This window comes from Mustelus asterias, chromosome 18 (genome assembly GCF_964213995.1).
Source record: "Mustelus asterias chromosome 18, sMusAst1.hap1.1, whole genome shotgun sequence".
In the NCBI taxonomy this organism is placed as follows: Eukaryota; Metazoa; Chordata; class Chondrichthyes; order Carcharhiniformes; family Triakidae; genus Mustelus; species Mustelus asterias.
The window spans coordinates 64,861,409-64,889,375 of NC_135818.1; the positions used below are offsets into that span (position 1 = coordinate 64,861,409).

General features: G+C 42.2%; 1 protein-coding gene across 4 annotated transcripts in view; it reads left to right on the forward strand.

Moving 5' to 3' along the window:
• The first annotated feature begins 665 nt into the window (after positions 1-665).
• Positions 666-27,967, forward strand: part of spata7 (spermatogenesis associated 7) — a 49,840-nt gene continuing 22,538 nt past the window's right edge. For 3 of the 4 annotated variants that reach the window (XM_078234181.1, XM_078234185.1, XM_078234183.1), the window contains exons 1-4: positions 806-923; positions 8,311-8,403; positions 10,544-10,591; positions 21,012-21,136. In XM_078234181.1, coding sequence (XP_078090307.1) covers positions 887-923; positions 8,311-8,403; positions 10,544-10,591; positions 21,012-21,136 — 303 coding nt within the window. In that variant the 5' untranslated portion in view covers positions 806-886. Of the gene's footprint in view, positions 924-8,310; positions 8,404-10,543; positions 10,592-21,011; positions 21,137-27,967 lie in introns of all 4 variants that reach the window. The other variant, XM_078234184.1, reaches the window with a different exon arrangement.

The following is a 27,967-nucleotide window of genomic DNA, read 5'->3' on the forward strand; positions in this document are numbered from 1 at the left end:
TGAAAATTTATCAACCTATCTTTGGTCCTTTCATCCAGATCACTGATATAGATTGTAAATCGGCGAGTTCCCATCAATGATGCTGTGGCACTCCACTGGTTACATCTTGCCAAACCAAAAATGATGGGTGGGATTGTCTGGCTGTTCACGGCAGCAGGATTCTCCCATCCCGTTGCAATAAACAGAGATTTGACTGAGTGCCAAATTCTCCATTTCTCCCCCCTCTCCATTTCCTTTGCCTCCCTTTCTTTCTCCCCCCATTCCCTCTCCTCCTTCCTCATACCCCCTCTTCCTTTCCCTTCCTCTATCCCCTTTCCCTCTCCCCTCTCTACCCCTATCTTCCTCTTCCCATCCTCTTTTTCCCCCTCCTCTCCCTCCACCCCTGTCCATCTCCATCTCTCCCTCTACCCCTATCCTCCCTTTTCCCTCTGCTCTCTTTCCTTCTCTCCCCTTCCTCTCCTACTCCTCTCCTTTCCTCTTCCTCCTCCTCCTTCCCCCCCCCTTCCCTCTCCCCCTGTCTCTCTCGTCCTCCCTCTCTCCCCTTTCCCTGTCTCTCTCCCCCTTTCTCTCTCTCTGTCTGAGTCACATCCCAGCACTAGGCCCTGTTACCAGGGTAACGTTGAGGCGGGGGGACGCGGCGCTGCTGCTCTCCTATTGGCTGCTGCCGGCTGCAGAGCGGTAATGGCGGCTGGAGGATTGTCAGGGAGAGCTGGGTCCCGGTAACAACCGCGGCAATAATCCGAGCCCGGACAGAGTCACCCCCCCGGGTCCCGGTAACAGCGGAGCCCGGACAGAGTCACCCACCTCAGCCCCGGTAACAGCGGCGACAATAACCCGATCCCAGACAGAGTAACCCCGGCTCTGAGACACTCCAGGGAGGGAGAGCATGGGAAAGATCAGCATCAACATGGCTGATAAGAAAGGTAGGTCGGTGCTGGCGGCCGAGCCGAGTGACCGCTGCTGAGTCAGGGATTAAAGCTGATTAGAGCCACAGCACATTGCGAATCATCAAGACCTATACGACAGACACATCTATCCTCATCGCAGCATTCAACTACTTATCTTTAATCTTTCCCAATATTTTGTTATCAATGTTCCAGGTGTGAGGAAGACTCCCTTACAGCTGACCTAAATTGCCTTTTACCGGTTTATAAAATTCCACCTTGTATTAATATGAAATGCTGCTTCTGATTTGGGCTTTTTATGCGTTTCTGTAACTCTGGACTACTGCCATGTGATTCACCGTTCCTTTCAGGCTGCTTTTCTCGTTCATTTGCTCATTCTCTCAATCTGTAGTGTCTGGTGAGTTTAACCAATTTACATTAGACTTTTAAAGCCGAATGGTTGATGTAATTTAGAGGGGTTGGTTCTAATACCTGGGGCCATTCTTATATTTATAAGCCTCTGGGGTGTCACCAGCTATCTAGAATTGGGGCAGTGTGATACTGTAACAAATTAACAAGATTTCAGAGTCAGAAAGTGTGTGTATGATTGGATGAATGTATATCTTATACAAAACCATATATAATAACGCTCCAAGTGTTTATTAATTGGGACAAAATATACCTCTAGAATCTAAGTTTTCGTTTTGGATTTAAACCACTGAAGTCTCTGGGTGCTGTCGCATCATGAGAAGTGTGCGATGATGTCACAATGCATGTGTAAATTATACTTAAATTTGTCAGTAATGAAAAACCTTCCTGTCATTATTGCCAAAGAGGATAGCCAATTGTGTAGAGGATTTCTCTTTTTAGAGCTGCAATTTATTTGTCTTGTTTGCAAAGTTCCAAAGTTTTCAAAGTTCCAAAATACTTGATTGCGCACTTTTGAACCTGAATGGCAGAAGACTTCACTATTTTGTTTTAAAGTTTATTTATTCATGTCATAAACAAGTAGGTTGGCATTAACACTGCAATGAAGTTACTGTGAAAATCCCCTCGTCACCACACTACAGCGCCTGTTCGATTACACTGAGGGAGAGTTTAGCATGGCCAATGAACTTAACCAACATGTCTTTCGGACTGTGGGAGGAAACTGGAGCACCCGGAGGAAACCCATGCAGGCACGGGGAGAACGTGCAAACTCTGCACAGACAGTGACCGAGGCTGGGAATCGAACCCAGGTCCCTGGTACTGTGAGGCAGCAGTGCTAACTACGGTGCCACCGTGCTATCTGAAATCTGCTGTTTGAGTGTTAAAGAACCAGTTCCTGGGGGTTTCACTCCTGCAGTCCCAGTGTGACCCACTCTTGAGGTTGCTGACCACAGTCTCCTTTTATATATGGATGTCAGTGTTGTAGTGGAGTGGAATTCTTAAGAGAATGGAGGGGCATGAAAATTAATATGGAGTAAGATCTTTATGGGTACTTCGCTCAGTATGATAGTATTAATTTATTATACTCAAAATATACTAATTTTGGTTGCATAAATGGAAGTTACCATGGTTAGTACCACATTTTTAAAAAATATAGCGTGATGTCTGACGTACAAAGAAAACTACCATCAGGTTCACAGAAAAATTCATGTGGAGTTTTGGCTCACCCAAAGTAGCGTGCACATTGTTTTCCGTAGGCATTTTGAACCAAGCCCCAGAAAATGTAGGTTGACAATGTAGATTTAACTGACCCCATTATATATGGAGGGAGTTAATCAACTAAAACTGCACAGAGCATTTGTCAATTATGCAAACATAGGCTGAGTAATTTGTCACAGGAGAGTCAGCTCGTGACCCTTTAAAACCTCTTTACAACTCAAGTTAGGAGTGTAATGGAATATTCAACTTTTGCCTGGATAGGTGAAGCCACAAAAAAACCTAAAGAAGCAAGAGCAAAGCAGCCTACTTGATTTCCACCTCTGTTACTGAACGTGATATCCTTCCTTTCCACTGGTGCATTGTATGAATTTCAACCACATTTTCCAAGATTGCTTCAGCATGTCACCAAGCTTACTTTGCAAGTCACTCAGCATCCTGATGGAAGGGGGTGTGGGGAGGGAGGAGGACCTCCTAGGGGCTTGCTCCTGGCCCTGGTCAAGCTGACCATTAATAGGTTCAGGCGGTGGGTGGTTGAGGGGGTTGTCTGTCCCATTTGGCTGCTCTTCTTCTGTGGCTATGTTGGTTGCCGGGTATCCCTGGAAAGCACTGTCCGCCAGCGCAATCGAGGCCTTCTAGTGGGCACTGTGGGGACAGGTGTGTTTTATCAATCCTTACAATCACATTTTGTTTTGCTATTTTAAGTTTTCTTTGAGATTCTGTTTACTCTGATCCCTTTATGGGGCTGTCTTATAATTTATCCCTCAATTTATTGATTTAGTTTTTTGGGTTACCTCATAGGAAGCGCACTATCCTGATTTGATACCATTGTTCCAATATTGTTGTTGGGTCAAAAACATGGAATTCCCTATGTAATACAGTGACGGGGGCACCATCATTTCAAGGAAAAGACCCACTTTTTCTTAGGGCAACTAAAGATTGTCAATAAATGTTTTTAAAAAGTTTTGAAGTTTATTTATTAATGTCACTACAATGAAGTTACTATAAAATCCCCTAAGTGTGTTCTTGCCAGAACTCCAACATTCCTAGATTAAGTTTATGAAGAAAATACGTACTCATTTCACACCTGACTCAAAATACTTTTAACTGAATTGTCTGTGCTGATTTAAAAAATAACATTGTCCCCAAAAACTGGCCTGATGGAACTATGGGCAGTATTCTTGTTGTGTATCATATCTTTACTTTCAAGCTATTATCATAGAATCCCCACAGTGGCCCATTGGGTCTGAACCGACTCTCTGACAGAGTATCTTATCCAGGCCCTCTTCCCTGCTCCATCCCTGTAACCCCACACATTTACCATGGTCAATCCATCTAACCCACACATCTTGGGACACTAAGGGGCAATTCACCATGGCCAATCCACCCAACATGCATATCTTTGGACTGTGAGAGGAAACCGGAGCACCTAGATGAGACCCACGCAGACACAGAGAGAATGTGCGAACTCCACACCGTCATCCAAAGCTGGAATTGAACCAGGTTCCCTGGTGCTGTGAGGCATCAGTGCTAACCACTGTGCCACCCCTACTATTAGCATATTAGCATGTAAAACTTCTCTCCAAAGAGGTTTCTTAACAGAACCAGATACCTTTGTTCTAAAGAAAGATGATTTACCTGAAATGTTGACTCTGTTTCTCTCTCCACAGATGCTACCAGACCTTCTGAATTTTTCCAGCATTTTCTGTCTTTATTACCTTGATTCTGGAAATTCATACCCACAATCCCAGCAATTCTGCCAGAATTACAAGTGCCAGTGTCCTCCAGTGTCGGTTCTCGGGGAGGGTTAGGGCACTTAATCAGGTGGGAAGGTGCATGGTGGGATCGTGCCTGCCCCCTCATTTGTCTGGGGCAGGATGACTTACATGCAGTTTTCCCACCTGGTCGCCAATTGAAGTCCTTAAGTGGGCAATTAATGCCCTATTAAGGGCCTCAGCCCCCATCCTTCCCCTCCCCCCTCCCCCAACTGACCAGTGATGGGATACACATGGGGGGGAATCTGACAAGCAAACCCTATCAGATTTGTTTGCGGCCCGGTGTGGACGGAGGAGAGGATGGGATCCCTCATTCAAAGGCACTCAGTGCCCTAGCAATGGACTGAACATTGGGAAGTGAGGGGCGGGGGGGATGCTGAGAGCTGCCCCTGTGCCAGTTCTTCTGACCGGGCTCCCTCACCTCACCTGTGACCCCCCTCCCGAAGACACCCATCCTACTATCCGCTTGCCTTTCTCCAGTGTTCCCACGATGATCCCTGATGAAGGCCCATGTGTATTACCAGCAGTTGCCACTGCTCTTGGTAGCACTGCCAGTAAGTGAGAGTTGTGAGCCTCTTTGATTAGCCAGCAGCTCTCGGGGATGGAATTTCCACCCTACCGGGGGAAGTTTTGCAATTAAATGCCTCCCAAGGAGCCGGGAACTGTAGTGGCAGAGTTCCCACTGACAATTATGAACTTAATTCCCTTGGGGCTCCTGGAGACCAGGCTAGTGAGCCTCCCGCCACCCTCATTAAACTCTGTCTGTAGTATAAACAGCACAGAAACAGGTGATTCACGGTCCATACCGGTGTTTATTCTCCACATGATCTTCCTCCTACTATTCTTCTAACTCCATCAATATATCCTTCGATCTCTTTCATCCTGTCTTTTTCTGATTTTCTGTAGATTGGTAGAAATTGGCAATGGCTGCATCGTGGCACAGTGGTTAGCACTGCTGCCTCAGAGCTCCAGGGACCCAGGTTCGATTCCGACCTTGGATGACTGTGTGGAGTTTGCAAATAGAGTTTCCTCCTACAGTCCAAAGATGTTAGGTGGATTAACCATACTAAATTGCCGCTTAGTGTTCTAAGATTTTCACAGTAACTTCATTGCAGTGTTAATGTAAACCTACTTGTGACACAAATAAATAAATATGTGCAGATTAGGTGGATTAGCCATGGTTGAAGACCTGGGTAAAATACTCTGAGTTGGTGCAGTCTCAATGGGCCAAACAGCATTCTGCACAGTCGGGATTTTATAATTCTATGAATTGTATTTGGATCATATTCTGGTAGCTTCTTCCCCGCTGTCATCAGACTTTTGAATGGACCAACCTTACATAAGTTGATCTTTCTCTTACTGCCCTAGCTACGACTGTAACATTCTGCACTCTCTCCTTTTCTTCTTTATGAACAGTATGCTTTGTCTGTATAGTGTGCAAGAAACAATACTTTTCACTATACTAATACATGTGACAAATCACATCAAATTCCACTGTTTTTCCATATAGTTACATGAAGAAAGTTTGCAGAAACCCCAAGGAAATCCCCCCCCCTTCCCCAGTATGCTGATTTACAGCATCATTGTGACATTCACTTTGAGCATGGTGATTAAAACAAGAGGAATTCATAGAATCATAGATCAAATATTCTTATTAGAATCAGTCTTAAAATTACTATGCGAAAACTCCATTCTGTATGTTGCTGTAAGATGTTCGGAAGGATCACAAGAATCATCACTTTGATTTAACAAAACATGTTGCAATTAATTTTAGACAAAGTCATTTAGAATTATAATCTCTCGAATTATTTCAGTTAATGGTGATGGATTTAAATTGCATTGACATTCCCAAGAGTAATAATTTGCAAGAAATTAATTTTGTACTGACTGTCATCACTGTTTGAACATTGCCTCGACAAAACAGCAGCTGCTATGTTCCTTCTGTAATTTAACTAGTCACTCACAAATATATAAGGCTTGATTTGTACCTACAGTCCAAAATAAGAGAAGCCTTAAGAAACAGGAAAATCTTGTTGATTTGAATGTTTGATGGCCATGTCCCTTCTAATATTAGTTTAGAAAAATATACTGATCCTGAATTTTGCAGTCAGCGGCAAAATAACATCACTTGTTGCTGACCTCGAAGAAAACTGCTGTCAGAGATTTAGCAATTTTTGTCATGAATGTCACCTTTTCCAAAGTTAATTTGAATCAGGTGCCAAGTCAGGGGAGGCAGTGGCATAGTGGTAATATCACTGCGTGAGTCATCCAGAAGCCCAGACGAATGCACTGGGGACATGAGTGGAATTTGAATTCAATTAATAAATCTAGAATTAAAACCACTGTCAAAAACTATTCTGGGTTGGGGACTTCAAATGTCCATTACCAAGAGTGGCTTGGTAGTGTCACCACTGACAGAACTGGCTGAGTCCTAAAGGACATTGCTGCTAGACTGGGTCTGCAGCAGGTTTTAGGGAACCAACTAGAGAGAAAAACTTGACCTTGTTCTCACCAATCTACCTGCTGCAGATGCATCTGTCATAACAGTATCGGTAGGAATGACCACCACACGTTTATTGTGGAGATAAAATTACTGCTGTGCGGCACTATCATTGTGCTAAATGGGATGGATTTCAAACAGATCTAGCAACACAAGACTGTGAAACAATGAGGTGCTGTGGGCCATCATCAGCAGCAGAATTGTACTCAACACAACTTCATGGCCTAGCATATTCCCCACTCTACCATTACCATTAAGCCAAAGCATCAACCCTCGTTCAATGAAGAGTGCAGGAGGGCATGCCAGGAGTGACAACACCAGGCATACCTAAAAATGAGATGTCAACCTGGTGAAACTGCAACATGGAACTACTTGCATGTCAAACAGAAGAAGCCTGTGACAGAGCTAAGTGATCACACAATCAACAGATCAATCCTGCCACATTCAGTCATGAATGGTGGTGGACAATTAAACAACTAACTGGAGGAGGAGGCTCCACAAATATCCCCATTCTCAATGGTGGGAAAGCCCATCACATCAATGCAAAAGAGAAGCCTTAAGCATTGTGCAACCATCTCTTCAGCCAAAAGTGCCAAATGAATGATCCATCGCGGCCTCCTCCAGAGGTCAGCAGCACCACAGATATCAGTTTCCAGCCAAGTTCAAGGCAGATTTTTCCCCTAAAGGGCAGTAGTAAACCAGATGGGTTTTTACAAAAATCGATGATAATTTCATCATCACCATTACTGAGACTAACTTTATATTCCAGATTTTATTTATTGAATTTAAATTCCATCAGCTGCCATGGTGGACCTGGAACCCATGTTCTCAGAGCAGTAGCATGGACGTCTGGATTATTAGTTCCACATTACCACGACATCAGCATTTCCCCTATATTATTTTGTTAATGGCATCCTCTACTAAGTTATGACTCGCTCTCCTTCAAATTGGTAATCATTACCAAGTGGTAACTTCTCTGTTCCTGCACACTCCCACCCCAAGGTCCTTGAATGTATTATTTGCTTTGCCTTTCTTGCAATTCCATTTTTGAAACCTCAAAAAAGTTTCAGCCCCATATAAACATTGATGCAGCTCTTATCAACAAAACAAATGACACCCTACGTGACTGCTGGTCATTTGCCCATCTCGCCTTGTATGGCTGATTGTGAAATGTTTGATATCGCTCTTGTAAAGTGCCATGTGGCGCTCTACTATATTAAAGGCGCAATATAAGTATAGTTTTTGTTATTCAGATAACTTGTGACCTTATTGAATGGCGGAGCCAAAATGAGGAGTCAGATGGCTTACTACTACTCCGAAGTCCTATGTTCGTAAAGTAATTAGGATAGAAAACGTGCTCAAGTCTTAGCTTTGAACATTAAGAATTAATGTTTTAGATGCATGTTGATTGTTAATGCCTCAGATTTACTTGTAATCATTATTCCTGATTTTAAAAGCATTTTCGATTTGTTTTAGTATGTAATGCATTCATCCTTTGTCCTTGTAGCTTACGGTGCAGGTCCTTCCAGAAATTTGATGGACCCATATCTAACCCAGGCTCATATGGCATCCCACTACAATAGAATTCTCTCTGCCAAAGGTAATGGCCTCATAAGATTGCTATAGAAAAGCAAGTCAGAATGATATGTTTCACTGTATAATATTGTGTAATATTATATGTTATATGTCCATCATGCATTTCAAGCCATCAGAATGACTACAATATGATTCTTCCTTTAGCCAAAATTGCTGATATTCAGCTATAGATAGGTAATTTAGATCAATTTGAAGTAGAACTTTTGACCACTGGCTAGATCTTGTGTCCATTGCAACTTCTGTTGTATAGTTAAACAGCTAGTGAATATAATATGAGCAAAATGAACAAGGTAACTTTCTTCCTGTTACAAATAAAAGATCATTTTCCCCAACTACACCATTTTTGGGATTACAAGCTTAGTTGCTTTTTCATATCTTCACAATGAGGTTGTGGAATCAAAGGATTCACAGGCTGATTAACGGTGTGACAGTACACAACATGAATGGTTCATCCATGATTGTAACTGGGAGTGTGGGGGTGTTATTGTCTCATGCAATGAAGGTGCACTATCCACACCCATCAGGAGGGCTGTCTCACATGATGCCAACCTATAATTCAAATTTGGAGATCCAGTTCTCTCCAGTCTGAAGTTAGGCTCAATCCCTGCATCTTCTAACTCGGAGGCTTTCAATAATGCGACCAATAAACTGAAGATTGTAGTATGGATTCCATTATTATGATAGGAACCTGTAAGCGATAATGTTGCCATCTGTTAATTGCAGAGCTAAAAGAACATTTTATGGGAATACTATAATTGACACGTTTTATGTACTCAAGTCCTACTGGTACTACAGAATGCTTCTAAGCATCACAATATTTTGTTGCAGATAGGGACTGGAACTCAAAATTGGAGCTTTAATTCTAATCTACAGGAAAATCAGAAATAAGAAAGAGAAAGCGGTAGAAATACTGAGCAGGTCAGGCATCTGTAGAGAGAGAAACCAAATTTGTTTTACTTCAGAAAGTCAGGTGGTGAAGGATAGACTTGGAGCCTCCTCTTTATACACTTTTATAAGTATTTATTCACAGAGATGCATATAACAAATCACTTCCTTGGCCAACAAATTTTACAGTTTGTCTATTCCTATTTACTCTTTCATGGAATGTGGGCATCACTGGCAAGTCCAACCCACTCCTAATTGCCCTTGAACTGAGTGGTTTGCTAGACTATTTCAGAGGCCAATTAAGAGTCACAAACAAAAACAGAAAATGCTGAAAAATCTCAGAAGGTCTGACAGCATCTGTGGAGAGACAGTAGAGTCAATGTAGAGAGTCAACTATGTTGCTGGGTGTCTGGAATCACATGTAGGCCAGACCAGATAAGCATGGCAGATTTCCTTCCATTAAGGCCCATTAATGAACCAGATGAGGTTTTATGAAAGTCGATGATAGTTTCACGATCACCATTACTGAGACTAACTTGATATTTCAGATTTATTAATTGAATTTAAATTCCAGCAGCTATCATGGTGGAATTTGAATCCTTGTTCCCAGAACCTTAGCCACAGCCTCTGGAATACTAGATCAGTGACATCATCACCACACCATCCAGCTCCTATTCATTTTTTGGAGTACAAATGAATCCCCAGTTAATGTCCACCACCTGTATACAATTAACAAATGTTTCACCTTTCTGCAGACTGGTAAAGCTTAAAAATGTGCGTTCTGACATTGTTGAGTTCAGGAAGTTGTAAAGTGCCTAATCAAAAGATTACATGTTGTTCTGTGAGCTTCTGTTGAGCTTTATAGAAACTGTACGAGAAGAGCACAACTTCTTCCAAGTGGCATTCCTACAAGAGATATGGCAGCAAACTAAACACGAATATAAAAGTAAAATATCGCTGATGCTGAAATCTGAAATAAAAAGACAAAATGGTGGAAATATTCAGCTGGTCAGCTATCTAATCATCTCTGCTGCATGAAAGGAAAGGAGCACATGTGGGATAAAGGAACAGGTAGATATATCTATGGGATTAAATGAGGAAGGCTAAAAGGAGGCTTGTGTAGATGGAGGATAAATGGTGGCATAGAACATTTGGACTAAGTGGCCTGCTTCTGTGCTGTAGGTGCTATATAATTCTAAGCTTTTGCTACTGAAAACTTATCTCTTTTTAAATATTAATTGTATCTTTCATTCTTCCAGCTTCAGTGGATTCTTCTGTTCCAAAAAGCATGCTGTTAAGTGTAAAATGTAAGTAATTCATTTATTGTAAGTGAAACTAATGAAAATATGACATAGAATAAACCTATAAACATTTCCACTGAAAATTGTAGAACAAAGCAAGTAGATGCCACAGATGGCAGCCATTTGGTGCATCATGCCTGTGCCAGCACTATGAAAGAGCAGTACAGTTGCTCCTAATTTTCCCATAACATTTAAAAATTTTCATTTTTAAATATCTATCCATTGCCATTTTGAAAGTTTTATGGATCTATTTTCATAATTATTTCTCCATGTAGGGTACTCCACGTACCACTGATTGCATTAAAAAATGTTCTCCTAATCTCTTTCTTTGCTCTTTTGCTGAATTTATACTCCTCCAACCAGTGTAAATTGTTTTTCTTGATTTATCCCACCAAAATTTCTTTTAATTCTGAACATGCCTATCAGCCATCCTCTCCTCTTTCTGCGGTGTAATGGGAGTAGGAGAATGGGTAATGTTACGTTCCCAGCTGATGTTACTACTGGACAATCAGATCCCAGGATGGAACCTGGATTGATAGATCCTCACTTTTAGTTTTTTGTTTAGAGACGTGGATAAACAGAGTCACAGGTCTGTTGATGAACGTTTAATGAAAAAAAAACATTTATTACACGAGAAAAAATTAACTATAATACACTATACCTTCGCCCAGCTATTTCTTTACAGATATACACAGATTTATAAGGATAACACAAGTTCCAACATTTTTCTTTTTATTCTTCTATGGGATGAAGACATCGCTAGCAAGCCCAACATTTGTTGTCCCGTCTCAATTGCCAATTAACTGAGTGGCTTGCTAGGAAATTTCAGAGGGTAGTTAAGAATCAACTACATTGTTGTGGGTCTGGAGTCATATGTAGGCCAGACCAGGTAAGAATGGCAGAATTCCTTTCTAAAGGACCTTAGTGAATCATGTGCATTCAAGCATCCACATGATCTTCCAGGGACCCAGCCATGCCAACAGAACACCTGCTTCACAGGCTGTACTAAGGTGTCACCAACATTAGGGTCACCATGGATGTCTGGCTCCCTGCTAGCCAATGTTTCCAAGTCTGTACCTTGCAGCTGTGTCTTTTAATTGGGAGCCCTTCTCTGCCCCTTACTTTAACTGGTAGGGAGGTCATGGAACCTTTACAGATTAAAGGGGAGGAGGTGCTCGCTGTCTTGAGGCAAATCAGAGTGGATAAATCCCCAGGACCAGACAGGGTATTCCCACGGACCTTGAGGGAAGCTAGTGTTGAACTTGCAGGGGCCCTGGCAGACATATTTAAAATGTCAGTATTCACGGGGGAGGTGCCGGATGATTGGAGGGTGGCTCATGTTGTTCCGTTGTTTAAAAAAGGTTCCAAAAGAAATCCGGGAAATTATAGGCCAGTAAGTTTGACGTCGGTGGTGGGCCAGTTATTGGAAGGTGTGATAAGGGATAGGATCTACAAATATTTGGATAGACAGGGACTTATTAGGGAGAGTCAACATGGCTTTGTGCGTGGTAGGCCATGTTTGACCAATCTATTAGAGTTTTTCGAGGAGGTTATCAGGAAAGTGGATGAAGGGAAGGTGGTGGATGTTGTCTACCTGGATTTCAGCAAGGCCTTTGACAAGGTCCCTCATGGGAGATTAGTTAGGAAGGTTCAGTCGCTAGGTATGCATGGGGAGGTAGTAAATTGGATTAGACACTGGCTCAATGGAAGAAGCCAGAGAGTGGTTGTGGAGGATTGCTTCTCTGAGTGGAGGCCTGTGACTAGTGGTGTGCCGCAGGGATCGGTGTTGGGTCCATTGTTGTTTGTCATCTATATCAATGATCTGGATGATAATGTGGTAAATTGGATCAGCAAGTTTGCTGATGGTACAAAGATTGGAGGTGTAGTGGATAGTGAGGAAGGTTTTCAAAGCTTGCAGAGGGATTTGGACCAACTCGAAAAATGGCAAACGGAATTTAACGCAGACAAGTGTGAGATATTGCACATTGGAAGGACAAACCAAAGTAGAACGTACAGGGTAAATGGTAGGACTCTGAAGAGTGCAGTTGAACAGAGGGATCTGGGAATACAGGTACAGAATTCCCTAAAAGTGACGTCACAGGTGGATAGGGTCGTAAAGAGTGCCTTTGGTACATTGGCCTTTATAAATCGGAGTATCGAGTATAAAAGTTGGAGTGTTATGGTAAGGTTATATAAGGCATTGGTGAGGCCGAATTTACAGTATTGTGTACAGTTTTGGTCGCCTAGTTACAGGAAGGATGTAAATAAGGTTGAAAGAGTGCAGAGAAGGTTCACAAGGATGTTGCCGGGACTTGAGAAGCTGAGTTACAGAGAGAGATTGAATAGGTTGGGACTTTATTCCCTGGAGCGTAGAAGATTGAGGGGAGATTTGATAGAGGTGTATAAGATTTTGATGGGTATAGATAGAGTGAATGCAAGCAGGCTTTTTCCGCTGAGGCTAGGGGAGAAAAAACCCAGAGGGCATGGGTTAAGGGTGAAAGTAGAAAAGTTTAAAGGGAATATTAGGGGGGGCTTCTTCACGCAGAGAGTGGTGGGAGTGTGGAATGAGCTGCCGGATAAAGTGGTAAATGCGAGGTCACTTTTAACATTTAAGAAAAACTTGGACGGGTTCATGGATGACGGGTGTGGAGGGATGTGGTCCAAGTGCAGGTCAGTGGGACTAGGCAAAAAATGGTTCGGCACAGACAAGAAGGGCCAAAAGGCCTGTTTCTGAGCTGTAATTTTCTATGGTTCTATGATTCTTGTATCTTGTTCAGATTCTGGTTCTCTATCCCTTTACTTTTAGTCTTCCTGGGACTTTCCTCTTTTTCATTCCCTGGTTTCTGGGACTTTCTCCTTTAATTTCTGGGACCAACTTTCTGTCCCCCTGTATTGTTGTGCCTATGCTAGCAGTCTGTGGAATGCTACTTGAATTCTCAGTTATCTGTTTCCAAACTGAACTCAAGTGTTTCTGCTTTTTGGTGTGAGCCTCTGGTTGCTAAGCAACAGTTTAGTTTTTACCCCTGTAATTGCTTTTACGTCGTAAAACCTTAATACAATGCAGGTAACTTTTTAAGTGAAACTAAAAGCTATAGACTTGTAAGCACCTTTATTTAACATGAAGCTAAACTGAAGTCTTAACCCTTAGCACACAAACACAGAATCAAAATTTAAATTTAAAACTATACCATATTTTAACATGCAGTACAAATATAGATTACTTAAACTATCTTTATTTCCTAACAGTAAAGAGTAGTGAAAACGAGTCCAAGGTCCTCCAGCCTATCTTCATAAATACATTCTTCTATCCCTGCTGTTACCCTGATGAATCCCTACTTGACCAAAGTAAGGCACCAAAATCATGGATTCTTAAAGAACAAAAGAATTAGTAACAGGAGTAGGTCATACAGCCTGTTGAGTCTGCCCAGCATTTAGTATGGTCATGGCTAATCTTCAGCTGCAACTTCACATTCCCCCCCACTCTTCCCAGATCCCTTGATTCCTTGAGAAACCAAAATAAATCCTTCTATCTCTGCTTATGGGTGCCAATTCATGAAGGATGTCCTTAATAAACCCACATCTAATTTATCCCATATAAAACCTCCAAAAGTTCATCTACCACTGATTTTATGTTGGATGTTCAACCATTCAGTAATCTGCCACAACCAAGGATATTTGAAAAACTGTGGTCAGAATTCTGAGATTTTCTCTCTAACTTCACCTAGTATTCTAGAGTTCATGTTAGAACTTAGAAGATGCATTGAATTTTATTGAAATCTCTGCTCAATAAAGAACTGGAGGATACAATTATATACTGCTCAGACTGAGCAGACTAGGGCTTTTCTCTCTGAAAAGAAAGTCAGACCTGCAGTTATATAACTCCCTTCATGTCCCAAACCACTTAATAGCCAATAAAGTACTTTTGATGTTGTAATGTTCGAAACGTGGCAGTAATTTGCTCAATACTCTGTAGGCCAGGCAGCATCTGTGAAAAGAGAAACAGAGGTCACGATTAGGGTTGTGACCTTTCATCGAAACTGGGTCAGAACCTATTAGTAGTTACCCTGTTTCATCGTTCCACCTTCTCTTGTACTCTTTCATGCTCATGATCATACTCATCTGTGAAAACAGTTTTATTTGAGTATGTCATTCCTCATTTCTTCTGGTTCATCTTCAAACAGCCCTATTCCTCTACATTTTCATAGAATCCCTACAGTGCAGAAGAAGGCCATTCAGCCCATCAAGTCTGCACCAATCACAGTCCCATCCAGGCCGTATCCCCATAACCCCACCTATTTACCCTATCTAGTCTCCCCTGGCACTAAGCGGAAATTTAGCATGGCCATCAACCTAACCCGCACATCTTTGGACTTTTGTGTGTCCAAACAATTCTTAACTATCTTCTTTATTTTATCTGCCAATCTTTTGTCAGCCTCAGCTTTCCTAATTCCCTAGCTTTCCCTCTATATTTGTTTTTGCTTGATTTTCATTTGTATTATTAGCCCCAGCCTTAATTGTAAATTATGTTCAGGTGGTGGGCCTTTAACTAGGGATTCATTTGTGCTCATAGATATTTAAAATGCCAGCCTGCTTCACTTGCCACATTCCACCCCTCGCCCCCACCCCTAATAATCTAGTGCTACAAGGAAGCAAAAACAGAAAATGCTGGAGAAACTCAGCAGGTCTGACAACGTCTATGGAGAGAGAATAGAGCCAACGTTTTGAGTCTGGACGATCCTTTGTCCGCGCTGCAGTTTGGTGCTGACACTTCTAACCACCCCCAAGCCTCACTTACCCCTCTCCCATTCTATCATCCTTACTCCAGTACACCCACAATCTCGTATCGATAATTAAAAGTCTTAAAACTTAGATTGGACACTTGTTGATTTTCTTGTTGATTGATCAACAAGTGAATCAATCACTTGTTGATTCTTGTTGTAATATTTAATAATTTAGTGTTCACCAATGTTTGAGATAAAAATGCCAAAAATATACTTTGACTGCTGATCTTTGCTCTAAATCTGATGGCCTCCTATTTATACACAGCATTAAATACCTTCTTCCAGTGTGGTTCTGTGTTGTGACTGTGTTAGCGAAAACGTGTCTACTCTGTGAATGGCTGAGGTCAATCAGCCCTGCTGCTCTTGGCTAGGAAAGAAAAAACTGGCCAGCGTTAATATTTCTGGTAGTAATTGAGTATTTCTCTGCTGAAAAGTGTACACCTGTATATCAGGTGGAGATTGAATTGGGGTGACTTCATGCCACTGAATGTGATCATATTGTTGACTACATTCCTAGTAAAAATTGACCTATTAGGAATGGCCTTTTGACTGCTGTGCCAAGGGGCAGCTCAAGTCTGTGAAATCATCCCTCAACATGTTAGTGTCATCTAAAGACGAGAGGTGCAAATTGGGTAGATGCAAAAAATTCAGTTAAAAGGTGGATCTACAGATACTTATGCATGTTTTAAAAATACTTTTTGATTTATGTTTGATTTATTTGGTTGTGAAACTAATCTAACCTGAGACACTTGGGGGGAAAATACTATTTCTACAGCTGATTGCAGCAATTGTGTTTCAAAACAAAGTGTATTGAAGATAGCAATATTTGATGGTTTTTATTTTGTCTGTTTTCCCCATCGTATATATTTGTTACTTGCCTTCACTATTACTTCATATAAGTGAACTGCAAGCTAGCCCATAATTTTCCAATATAGTCGCTTATTTCTTTAGCTATGCCAGCGAATCTTCTAAAGCTTCTCATGGTTGAGCTGAGATAATTTGTGTAATTCCTTGCCTTGGTCTGCACTAGTAGCCAGATATTTAGTGATTTAGCTTTGTCATTGATTTATCAATTTGTTGCAATTAATGCCAAGCTTCAGTCAGTGGGCATTTAATTCAAGTGCAATTACTGCTGTAATAGTAAATTTTATTCCTAACAAAATAGGTGCATGGCTTTGAAAATTAGAAGAATCATTGAATTTTCTTAACATCTCTGCTCAATAAGGAACTGGAGGATACAGCTATATACTACTAAGACTGAGCAGACTAGGGCTTTTCTCTCTGAAAAGAAAGGCAGACCTGCCATTATATAACTCCCTTCATGTCTCAAACCACTTAATAGCCAATAAGAACATAAGAACTAGTAGCAGGAGTAGGCCATCTGGCCCCTTGAACCTGCTCCGCCATTCAATAAAATCATGGCTGATTTTTTCATGGACTCAGCTCCACTTACCCGCCCGCTCACCAAAATTCTTGATTCCTTTACTGTTCAAAAATTTATCTATCCTTGCCTTAAAAACATTCAGTGAGGTAGCCTCAACTGCTTCACTGGACAGGGAATTCCACAGATTCACAACCCTTTGGGTGAAGAAGTTTCTCCTCAACTCTGCTAAATCTGCTCCCCCTTATTTTGAGGCCATGCCTAGTTTCACCTGCCAGTGGAAACAACCTCCCTGCTTCTATCTTATCTATTCCCTTCATAATCTTATATGTTTCTATAAGATCCCCCTCATTCTTCTGAATTCCAATGAGTATAGTCCCAGTCTACTCAGTCTCTCCGCATAAGCCAACCCTCTCAACTCCGGAATCAACCTAGTGAATCTCCTGTGCACCCCCTCCAGTGCCAGTTTATCCTTTCTGTACACAGTACTCCAGATGTGGCCTCTCCAGCACCTTATACAGCTACAACATAACGTTGCTGTTTTTAAACTCCATCCCTCTAGCAATGAAGGGCAAAATTCCATTTGCCGCCTTAATTACCTGCTGCACCTGCAAACCAATTTTTTGTGATTCGTGAACAAGGACACCCAGGTCCCTCTGCACTGCAGCATGTTGCAATTTTTACCATTTAAATAATAGTTTATTTTGCTGTTGTTCCTACCAAAGTGGATGACCTCACATTTACCAACATTATACTCCATCTGCCAGACCCTTGCCCACTCAAACTATCTATATCCTTTTGCAGACTTTCAGTGTCCTCTGCACACTTTGCTCTACCACTCATTTTGATTCACCTACAAGTGTAAATAAAGTACTTTTAAGGTTCTAATGTTCGGAACGTGGCAGCAATTTGCTCAATGCAGGCTCCCACAAGCAGCAGTGTGACAATGACCAGACAATCTGTTTTTGTGATGTTGACTGAGGTCTAAGTATTAGCCAGGACACCTTGGGATAACTCCCCTGCTCTTCTTCAAAAGTGTCATGGGATCTTTTACATCCACCCAAGTGGGCAGGTAAGGTCTCGGTAGAACATCTCATCTGAAAGAACTGAAGAGAACACTAAGGCAATTCCTGATGGGGATCTTTAGAATTTTGAAGGGCGTTTGATGGGGTGCACGTAGAGAAATCATATCCACTTGTAGGTGAATTAAGAAAAAGAGTGGTATGAATATAATAAATAAAATAAAAATATTAATTCTTCACACAGTAGTGACAATACTTCTCTGCCATTTGAAGCAGAGAGTATTGACGCATTCAAGGGGGCGTTTGAGACATACATAAGAGAGAAGGGAATTGAGGAAATGCAAGCAACGTGGGAGGAGGCTTGTATGGAATATTAACATCAGAACAGATTAGTGGGACAGAATGGCCTGGTTCTGTGCTGTCAATTCTATGTGTAGTATGGCAGGGTAGTGGTTATGTTGCTATTTTAATAATTGAGAAGCCTGAACCAATAATCCAAGAATGGGAGTTCAAATCCCGCCATAGCAGTTGAAAATTTGAATTTAGCTTTAGATTTGAGGGCACAATTTTAAAATATCTTACTTGATAATGTAAAAATTGAGGGAAATAGTAAGATACTTCAACTGGGCATGGAGAGCTGAAGTAATGGCGGGCACCTGACAGATAAAATTCAATGCAGACAAATGTAGGAGATACATTTTGTTGAAATAATGGAGAGACAAAATACACGTTAAATGATATGATTTCTTAGGGGGATAGAAGAAAAGAGAGACCTGGGGATAGTTTGTTTGAACAAAGTAAATGGGATTCTGGGCTTTACAAATAGAGGCATGTAATATAAAAATTAGAAAGTTATGCTAAACCTATCTAAAACACCAGGTCAGTTCTAGTTGGATTACTGTGCAATTCTCGCCATCACACTTTTGAAAGAACATGAAAGCTTTGGAGAAGATACAGAAAAAAAATGCTAGAATTATTCCAGGTATGATGGGTGTTATGGTTATAGGGATAGACTGGAGAAACTGGGTTGTTTTATTTTATGCAGAGAAGGCTAAGAGATGCTTAAATAATAAAGAAAAATTGTTTCCAATGGCTGAAGAGTCTATAACAGGAGGCCACAGAGTTAAGGCGATTGATTTTAAAAAAAAACTAGGAGCAACATGAGAAAAAACATTTATACATGGAATACACTGCTTTGTAGGGTGGCAGATGTAGATTCAATGGTAGTCTTCAAAAGGAAACTGAATAAATACTTGAAGGAGAAAAAATTGTAGAGATAAAGGGAAAGAGCAGATATCAATAGGACTAACTGGTTGCTCTTCGAAATAGTTGGCACATACTGATGTGCACTGCCAACTGTGCTGTACGGTTCTATGATTCTAATTATATGGTGAAATAATGCCATTTATCTCCAGAATTTGTATACTATCCTTTCACCTCTAAAACTTAAATTTGAATTTGTCCCAAACTGGTGGAGTCTTCTCACTGCTGGCTAGAATGGTCCCTCAGGAAATGAGTTTGGGATCATCACAGCCCCATTCCACTTTGGCATGTGACTGCAGGACTGCCTCTAATTAGTCAAATTAATTTATAACTTCACTCCAAAGCATTTATCTTAGCCCAGACGGCGTCATGGGCATTCAGCCTCTGATCTTCGGGTAAGTGTTCTCCAAGGTGGCCTTTACGACACACGACAGCGCAGAGTCGCTGAGCAGAAACTGATAGCCAAGTTCCGCACACATGAGGACGGCCTAAATCGGGATGTTGGATTTATGTCACATTATCAGTAACCCCCACAGCTTGCCTCCTGGACTTGTGGGCTGTCCTGTCTGGAGACAATAGACATCTCTTCAACCTGTGCTTAATGCTCCCTCCACTGACATTGTCTGTATCTTTAAGATCTGGTTGGCTGTAGGGATTCACATTCTAATCAGTATTCTGTAACTTGATTTTGTGTCTCTGTGCCCTGTTTGAGAGCAGATTTCCACTCCATCTGACGAAGGAGCAGTGCTCCAAAAGCTAATGGTATTTGCTACCAAATAAACCTGTTGGACTTTAACCTGCTGTTGTTAAAACTCTTACCATTATATGTAGCACAGGATATTCAATTCTATTGGGGGAATCTTACCAAAAAATGGCAGTTTTGTTTCTGGCAGAAACACACCGGTATTCTCTCCAGATCTTACGACACTCTGCCAAAAAAAAATCAAAGGGGAAGCCCCGGAGAGTGTGCTTGCTAATGACATGCTAATGTATTAAAATTAGTTTTCTCTGATCCTTTGGCATATTTCACGCCACTCCATCGGTGAGGGTCCGGGAAGATCTGAACTCGGGAATTTGGTGGTGCGAATCACGTTCTCCGGATTTTGAGCGCACGCCGCCATTCCCACAGACAGAGATTGCAGCTCAAAATCACCCCCATTGTATTCAAAGGAATTAAGTATCAGCTAACATGTATTATGGGTGGTAATATGATAATGCTGATTTTGCATCGTCGCCCAAGTCAAATTTCTACCCCAGCTTCACTTGCTTTGAGAAAGTATTGCTTTGCTTGGTCAGCAATGCTTAAACATCTTCAGAATTTGTTCTGAAAAACACTTGTGCAGGAATCACCATCTGCGTGTGTTTTCACATATACTGTGATGCCCTTGAGTTTGGAAGGAAGGAAGGTGGTACCTAGTATATGTGGTCTGTTCATCCTGACTGCACATGTTTAACTTTGTTTACTGGAGCAAATATGGATATGATGTCATACCACTCTTTGGTGCCATTACTGTAACAGCTACAGCCAACACAACATGGCTGGTCACTCTAAGAAGTGTGCCAAGTAATTTAGCTGAAACAGGGTGGCACAGTGGTTAGCACTGCTGCCTCACAGCGCCAGAGACCCTGGTTCAATTCCAGCCTGTGGTGACTGTCTGTGTGGAGTTTGCACATTCCCACCATGTCAACAAGGGTTTACTCCGGATGCTCCGGTTTCCTCCCATAGTCCAAAGGTGTGCAGGTGAGGTGGATTGGCCATACTAAATTGCCCCTTAGTATCAGGGGATTAGCAGGGTAAATACATGGGGTTACAGAGCCTGGGTGGGATTGTTGTCAGTGCAGGCTTGAATAACCGAATGGTCGTCTTCTGCACTGTAGAGATTCTACAATTCAAAATTCACATCTCCTAGGTGTTTTTAAAGTGAAAATGTAAAGATATCAAAGCATGAACTTGATCATAAATTGCTTATTTTCTTCAGACAAAGACCAACTGAAGAAGAAAAATCTACAAACGAAGTACCAAAGGGGATTCATCTCAGCCAGATCAGAATCTTGGTCTAGCTCTGGTAGCAGTGGGAGATTAACCGTAACAGAATCTATCCAGGTATGGTTACTAATAACGAATGTGAATTGCTCCTTCATTTATGATTTTTTTACTGGTCAATAGATATCCATATAGAATTACATTTCTTTTCCTTAAAACCAATCTTGCTTGAGTTCGCCAAAATCTGTTCACGTAATAATTCAGTACAGGCAGTCCTTACAACTACGACACAATTGGTTCCTGAAAATTAAGTCGTAAGTTAGAACTGATTTTTCCATAAGAACAATGTTAAATATCAAGGACTGGGTCCTGAATCAAGGTTTGATTTTCCACTCAGTTATATAAAGAAAGTAATATTGCAATAAATTAGTATTATAGAATATACATTTTAAGAAAAAGTTTGGAAAGACAAAGGTTCACCAAGTAAAAATGCATCTGAACAGCAACTGAGCATCCTGAATCAGGGAAATGGGCAGTGCAATGCGTTGATGCGTACGTATGAATGTTTGAACTTATTCACTGGCATTGCATAGTCAAAACCGGCATTGTAAGTTCAAAACAGGGTGTCCTGGTCTCCTGTTGTCCAAAAACCTCATCCCACATTACCTCTTCAATCAACTCGGTTCTGCAGATCCATCTGTGTGCCCTTTGGTCATCTAACTCCAGCTTCCTAAGCATCCCACTGTTTTACTCTCCTGCCGGTGGTGGTACATTCAGCTCAACTTAATGTAACTCTCATGCTGAATCCCTTCGCTTGCAACAACTCACCCTGACTTTAAAATATATGTGCCGGGGTGGCATGGTGGCACAGTGGTTAGCACTGCTGCCTCTGAGCCCGAGGGACTTGGGTTCGATTCCCGGCTTGAGTGTGGAGTTTGCACGTTCTCAACGTGTCTGCATGGGTTTCCTCCGGGTGCTCCGGCTTCCTCCCACAGTCCGAAAGATGTGCTAGTTAGATGCATTGGCCATGCTAAATTCTCCCTCACCAATTGAGCCTAGCCTGAGGAAGGTAAGGGAAATGCTCTACTGACCTAAATTAGCAATGTGATCAAGGACCATGTCAGTCAGTGCAGTGCTTGTAATGAACATCGAGTTAAGCAAGCTAAAGATCTGCTGCTGATTCATGGCATCCCAGACAGATCATGGATGAAGCTTGGTACTGATTATCTCATCACCATTATCTACTATTCAGCACTGTGATTTAGGCAAACTGCCATCAACGTTCAGCAATGTGATTTTAGAATGTCTGGAAACACACTTCAGTCGTGATGACATTCCTGACATTGTGATGAGCAACAATGGCCTCAGTTCACGAGAGAAGAATTCAGGCACTTTGTAAATGATAGGGAAATTCAGCACTACATATCATCTCTGCACTCTCTATAGTCAAATGGAAAGGCTGAAGCAGCAGTTAACATTGCCAAAGGGATCATCCAAAACATTAAGTAGATCCATTACAGATGTGTACAAGATAATCCTTGTAGAAACACACCTACAGAGGACATAGAAAGTACTCCAGTTCAACAGTTAATGTCACACTACACGCAAGCTACTCTTTCAATAGCTAAAACACTATTGAAGCTGGAAGTGGTAACATGCATGTGTGACAAAATCAAAGTGAAACGACAGAAAATCCAATTTTACTTTGATAAAGCTGTCACATCATTGCCAGAGCTGAGAATTGTGTACACATTCAATGCTTTCAACAATAGTCAGCCGACTTGCAACCTATGTAGAGAATTTGTCACCTCGAGCGTACACAGTGAAAACATCAGAACGCCAGAATACACGTACAACTTGAGAAGCTGCTCCTTCACGGCAGATAGCTGACGAGGAAGATGTGAATTAACCAACTACACAAGGAACTGAATGACCACAAGCCCCAGAGGTCAACTGTACCTCAACAAAGGCAACAGATCAGCAACAATAATTACCATGGCAGCAACAGTCGCCACGACAGTGAAATTCCCCAGAGAGGCAACATCACCCCAGAAGCAAGCAGACACCAGACGAATGGCCAATAACATCCCATGCACATACCATTGGAAGACCTGAATGCTTTAAGGACTGTGAGCAATTAATGCGTAGGGATGGATGAAAGCAAGTCAGACCAGAATTACCAGTTTTCTGTATGTGTGATGATTTTCACTGTAGACCATGTATGTGCCTGACACACAACTGCAAATGATAGCATAGGCTGTTTATTTATGAAAGGGGAATATTTGGAGATGTGTCTTTGTGAAATGTGGCCATAGGGTTGCCCAGTCATGTGACCTCCAAATTCATCTTTGGTGTGTAAAGGCTTGAGAGCAGAAACCTCTTGGAATACACAATGCGCCTTACTAACTTAACAGAATACTGTGATCATTCTACACCATCTACACGTTCAAAATTGTCATGTGTTTTGAGAATGTTTCATGATCTTGCTGTTTGGAAGCTCTGATTTGATTTTCAGTGCCTCATCACTCTATAATTTCCTTAAAAGGGCCTTTTCCTAATCAGTACCTTTACCTGTGCATAAGAAGAAAATCAACTTCTTGGCATGAAGTTCCTGTCATGTTTGAATTAACTCGCACCTACAATGTAAGCTGCTCCCAAGCCCTGAACACACTCACAGGCTGCCTAGGTTTTACAGAATGTTTTCTCCAAGGTAGCTTTTTATTCATTCCTGCGATGTGGGCGTCGCTGGCTTGGCCAGCATTTATTACCCATCCTTGCCTCACAGCGCCAGGGACCCAGGTTCGATTCCCGGCTTGGGTAGCCGGGAATCGACTGTGCATGGAGTCTGCATGTTCTCCCCATGTCTGCGTGGGTTTCCTCCGGGTGCTCCGGTTTCCTGCCACAGTCCGAAAGACGTGCTGGTTAGGTGCATTGGCCATGCTAAATTCTTCCTCAATGTACCCAAAGAGTGTGGCGACTAGGGGATTTTCACAGTAACTTAATTGCAGTGTTAATGTAAGCTGCTTTTGACACTACGAAATAAACTTTAAAAATTTTAAGCTAATTGTTGTGAGTGACTTGCCAGGTCATTTTAGAGGGCATTTAAAAGTCAACCATATTGCTGTGAATCTAGGATCGCATGTAGGCCAGACCAGGTAAGGCTGACAGATTCCTTCCCTAAAGGGCATTACCTAACCAGATAGAATTTTATGACAATTGGTAATAGTTTCTGGGACACCATTAATCTTTTATAATTCCAGATTTTTACTGAATTCAAATTTCACCATCTGCCATGGGGGAATTCGAACTCAGGTCCCCAGCGCATTACCCTGGGTCTCTGGATTACTAGTTCAGTTTATAAATTGGTTATGATCCAGGATATTGGTTTATAATTGGTGCCAAGTAGGGTGGTGGAGGCAGGCACGCTGACATCATTTAAGACTTACCTGGATAGTCACATGACCAGCCTGGGAATGGAGGGATACAAACGATTGGTCTAGTTGGACCAAGGAGCGGCACAGGCTTGGAGGGCCGAAGGGCCTGTTTCCTGTGCTGTACTGTTCTTTGTTCTTTGATTGGGAGTAATATACAATGTCATCCAGCAGCACCTGAAGTGTTCCATTTAAAGTTTAATTCCACTCTTGTCCTCAGTCTATTCTGTGCATACACGCTGACAGATTTCACATCTACTGCTCCACTATTTCTCTTGATCCTCTTATTACCAGAAAGCTTGTACAACAGCAACCTTGCCATCATCCTGAAAGTCGGCAGGGAACGCGTCCCAGCTGACTCTGACAGGCCCGCTGCCATTTTACGCTCAATTGAATGTTGGTAGGCAGCAGGTGGGACTTTCGCCCCCGTTGGACAAAAGTCCCTCTTTGAAGAGCTGTTGACCAATCAGATTGGCCAACAGGCCTCCAGCCCCTCCCAGCTGCAGTGGCCGGATGAGGTACTGTAGCGCCATGCATGAGACTTAGTCTGAAACTGCACTTCAGGTAACTATAGAATTCCAGTGAGGGGAAGGTAGGGGATGCGCTGGAAAGTCAGGAGAGTGGTGATCTTAGTGTCAGGGGGTAGGCCGGTGGGGGAGGGGGCAGCGGAGCTCTCCACTCTTGAGGGAAGGACGCACCCAGTCTGAAGGAGCCTCCCCATTGAGGAATCCACCTGAATATTCAAAGTGAACTAATAGCCATTTTGCATGCTTTAAAAGTGTTTTACTCACTAGTTGGGCTACAGTTTATTTTCCTGAATGAAAAATGTTTGAACATATTTTCTACACCATTTGTTTGAACACCGTATTTTCTAAACGGTGACAAAATTCATAATGCTAAAGTGCAAAGGGACTTGGGAGTCCTAGTCCAGGATTCTCTAAAGGTAAACTTGCAGGTTGAGTCCGTAATTAAGAAAGCAAATGTAATGTTGTCATTTATCTCAAGAGGCTTGGAATACAAAAGCAGGGATGTACTTCTGAGGCTTTATAAAGCACTGGTTAGGCCCCATTTGGAATACTGTGAGCAATTTTGGGCCCCACACCTCAGGAAGGACATACTGGCACTGGAGCGGGTCCAGCGGAGATTCACATGGATGATCCCAGGAATGGTAGGCCTGACATACGATGAACGTCTGAGGATCGTGGGATTATATTCATTGGAGTTTAGGAGGTTGAGGGGAGATCTGATAGAGACTTCCAAGATAATGAACGGCTTAGATAGGATGGACGTAGGGAAGTTGTTTCCATTAGCAGGGGAGACTAGGACGCGGGGGCACAGCCTTAGAATAAAAGGGAGTCACTTTAGAACAGAGATGAGGAGAAATTTCTTCAGCCAGAGAGTGGTAGGTCTGTGGAATTCATTGCCACAGAGGGCTGTGGAGGCCGAGACGTTGAGCGTCTTCAAGACAGAAATTGATAAATTCTTGATTTCTCGAGGAATTAAGGGCTATGGGGAGAGAGCGGGTAAATGGAGTTGAAATCAACCATGATTGAATGGTGGAGTGGACTCGATGGGCCGAATGGCCTTACTTCCGCTCCTATGTCTTATGGTCTTATGGTCTAACATGCATCAATCAATACCTTCAGGACTGCGAATGGCTTTGCGACTTGTCCCGTCGTGTTAAACTTTGTTAATTGCCAGTTGATTTTTGCCAACATTGTACATGAGCCCAGGATCTATTTCGTTTTACTTTTAATGGTTCAGCAAGCAGAAACATTTTAATTTCACACTGGGTGACCACTGAGACATTGACTCTCAATTCCCCCCCCTCCTCTCCCGAGTATGCTTCAGTTATAAATACAATTGGGTGGCACAGTGGTTAGCACTGCTGCCTCACAGCTCCAAGGGTTCGATTCCTGGCTTGGGTCACTGTCTGTGTGGAGTTTGCACATTCTCCCCGTGTCTGCATGGGTTTCCCCCGGGTGCTCCGGTTTCCTCCCACACTCCAAAGATGTGCGGGCTAGGTTGATTGGCCATGCGGAAATTGTCCCTTATTGTCCTGGGATGTGTAGGTTAGAGGGATTAGTGGGTAAATGTGTGGGGCAGTGGGGGTAAGGCCGAAGTGGGATTGTTGTCAGTGTAGACCCAATGGGCCGAATGGCTTCCTTCTGCACTGTAGGGTTTCTATGATTCTATGAATTGTATTATTTTGCATTCATCCATATAGAGACATATAAAAATGGAACACAAACAGAATTCAAGTAAAATGAGAAAACGTTGGGAATGTTCAGCAGATAATTCAGTTCTGAAAGACAAGAACAGATTAATATTTTGATTAGAATCCCCACAAACAATCCGAAAACATGAAATGTTGCAGCCTGGGGATTGGAACTTCTCCCATTTCAAAAACCCTCTGATGGGTTCATAATCACTGGGCAGCACAGTGGTTAGCACTGCTGCCTGACAGCGCCAGGGACTCAGGTTTGATTCCAGCCTTAGGTGACTGTCTGCGTGGAGTTTGCACATTCTCCCCGTTTCTGTGTGGGTTTCCTCCCAGTGCTCCAGTTTCCTCCTGCCGTCCGAAAGATTGGCCATGCTAAATTACCCCTTAGTGTCAGGGGAATGCAGGGTTACGGTGATAGAGCCTGGGTGGGATTATTGTCGATGCAGGCTCCATGGACCGAATGGCCTCCTCCTGCACTGTAGGGATTCTATGGGTTACCCGAGTCCAGCCTCAAAAGAATAGCCCTTGTTATGACAGTGATAATTTCTCTTTTCTAATATCAGCCATGCTATTTCTGAGTGATATTAACAACTAATACTGAAGTAGGAACGGTTTGGAAATGTGTAGCCCACGAGCAACTAAATTAAGTCTGTTTTAACACTTCTAATTTATCACCCTTGAAAACAACAGGAAGTAGAAATTTTCTTTTTGATTTAAACACACATCCGACAGATGAGAAGCCAGTGTCTTTACCCACTGTACCTGTTATTCCCCTTTCACTGAGGTTTTGATTGAGGATCCCATTTGAAACATTAAACCTGTCTTACTCTTTCAGGTACCAGCTGTACACGTCTGGTACTTCTGTCTTCCTGCAACGATCCTTCATGTTTGCACTCTGCAGTTTGATCTTTTTCCTGTAATGTAAACCAAAATTAAGCAGAAAAGCTTCGTCCTTTTTTAAAATCAATGAGAAATGAACCATGGAGTAACATTTGATCATATGTACTGATGGTGTTATTGCGGTGATTTGTTTTCACATAGTCCACTATTAACAAGTTTGTCCTATTTACATGGCGCTTCTTAGTAGAACTTTTTTGTATTCATTTTGCTGACGTAAGCCTAACTGGCTGGGCCAGCTTTTATTGCCCATTCCTAACCATTTGAGAGTCAACCACATTGCTGTGGATCTAGAGTCACATGTAGGCCAGACCAGGTAAGGTCTGAAGGACACTAGGTGCTGCCTCACAATGCCAGGGACCCGGGTTTGATTCCTGGCTTGGGTCACTATTTGTGTGG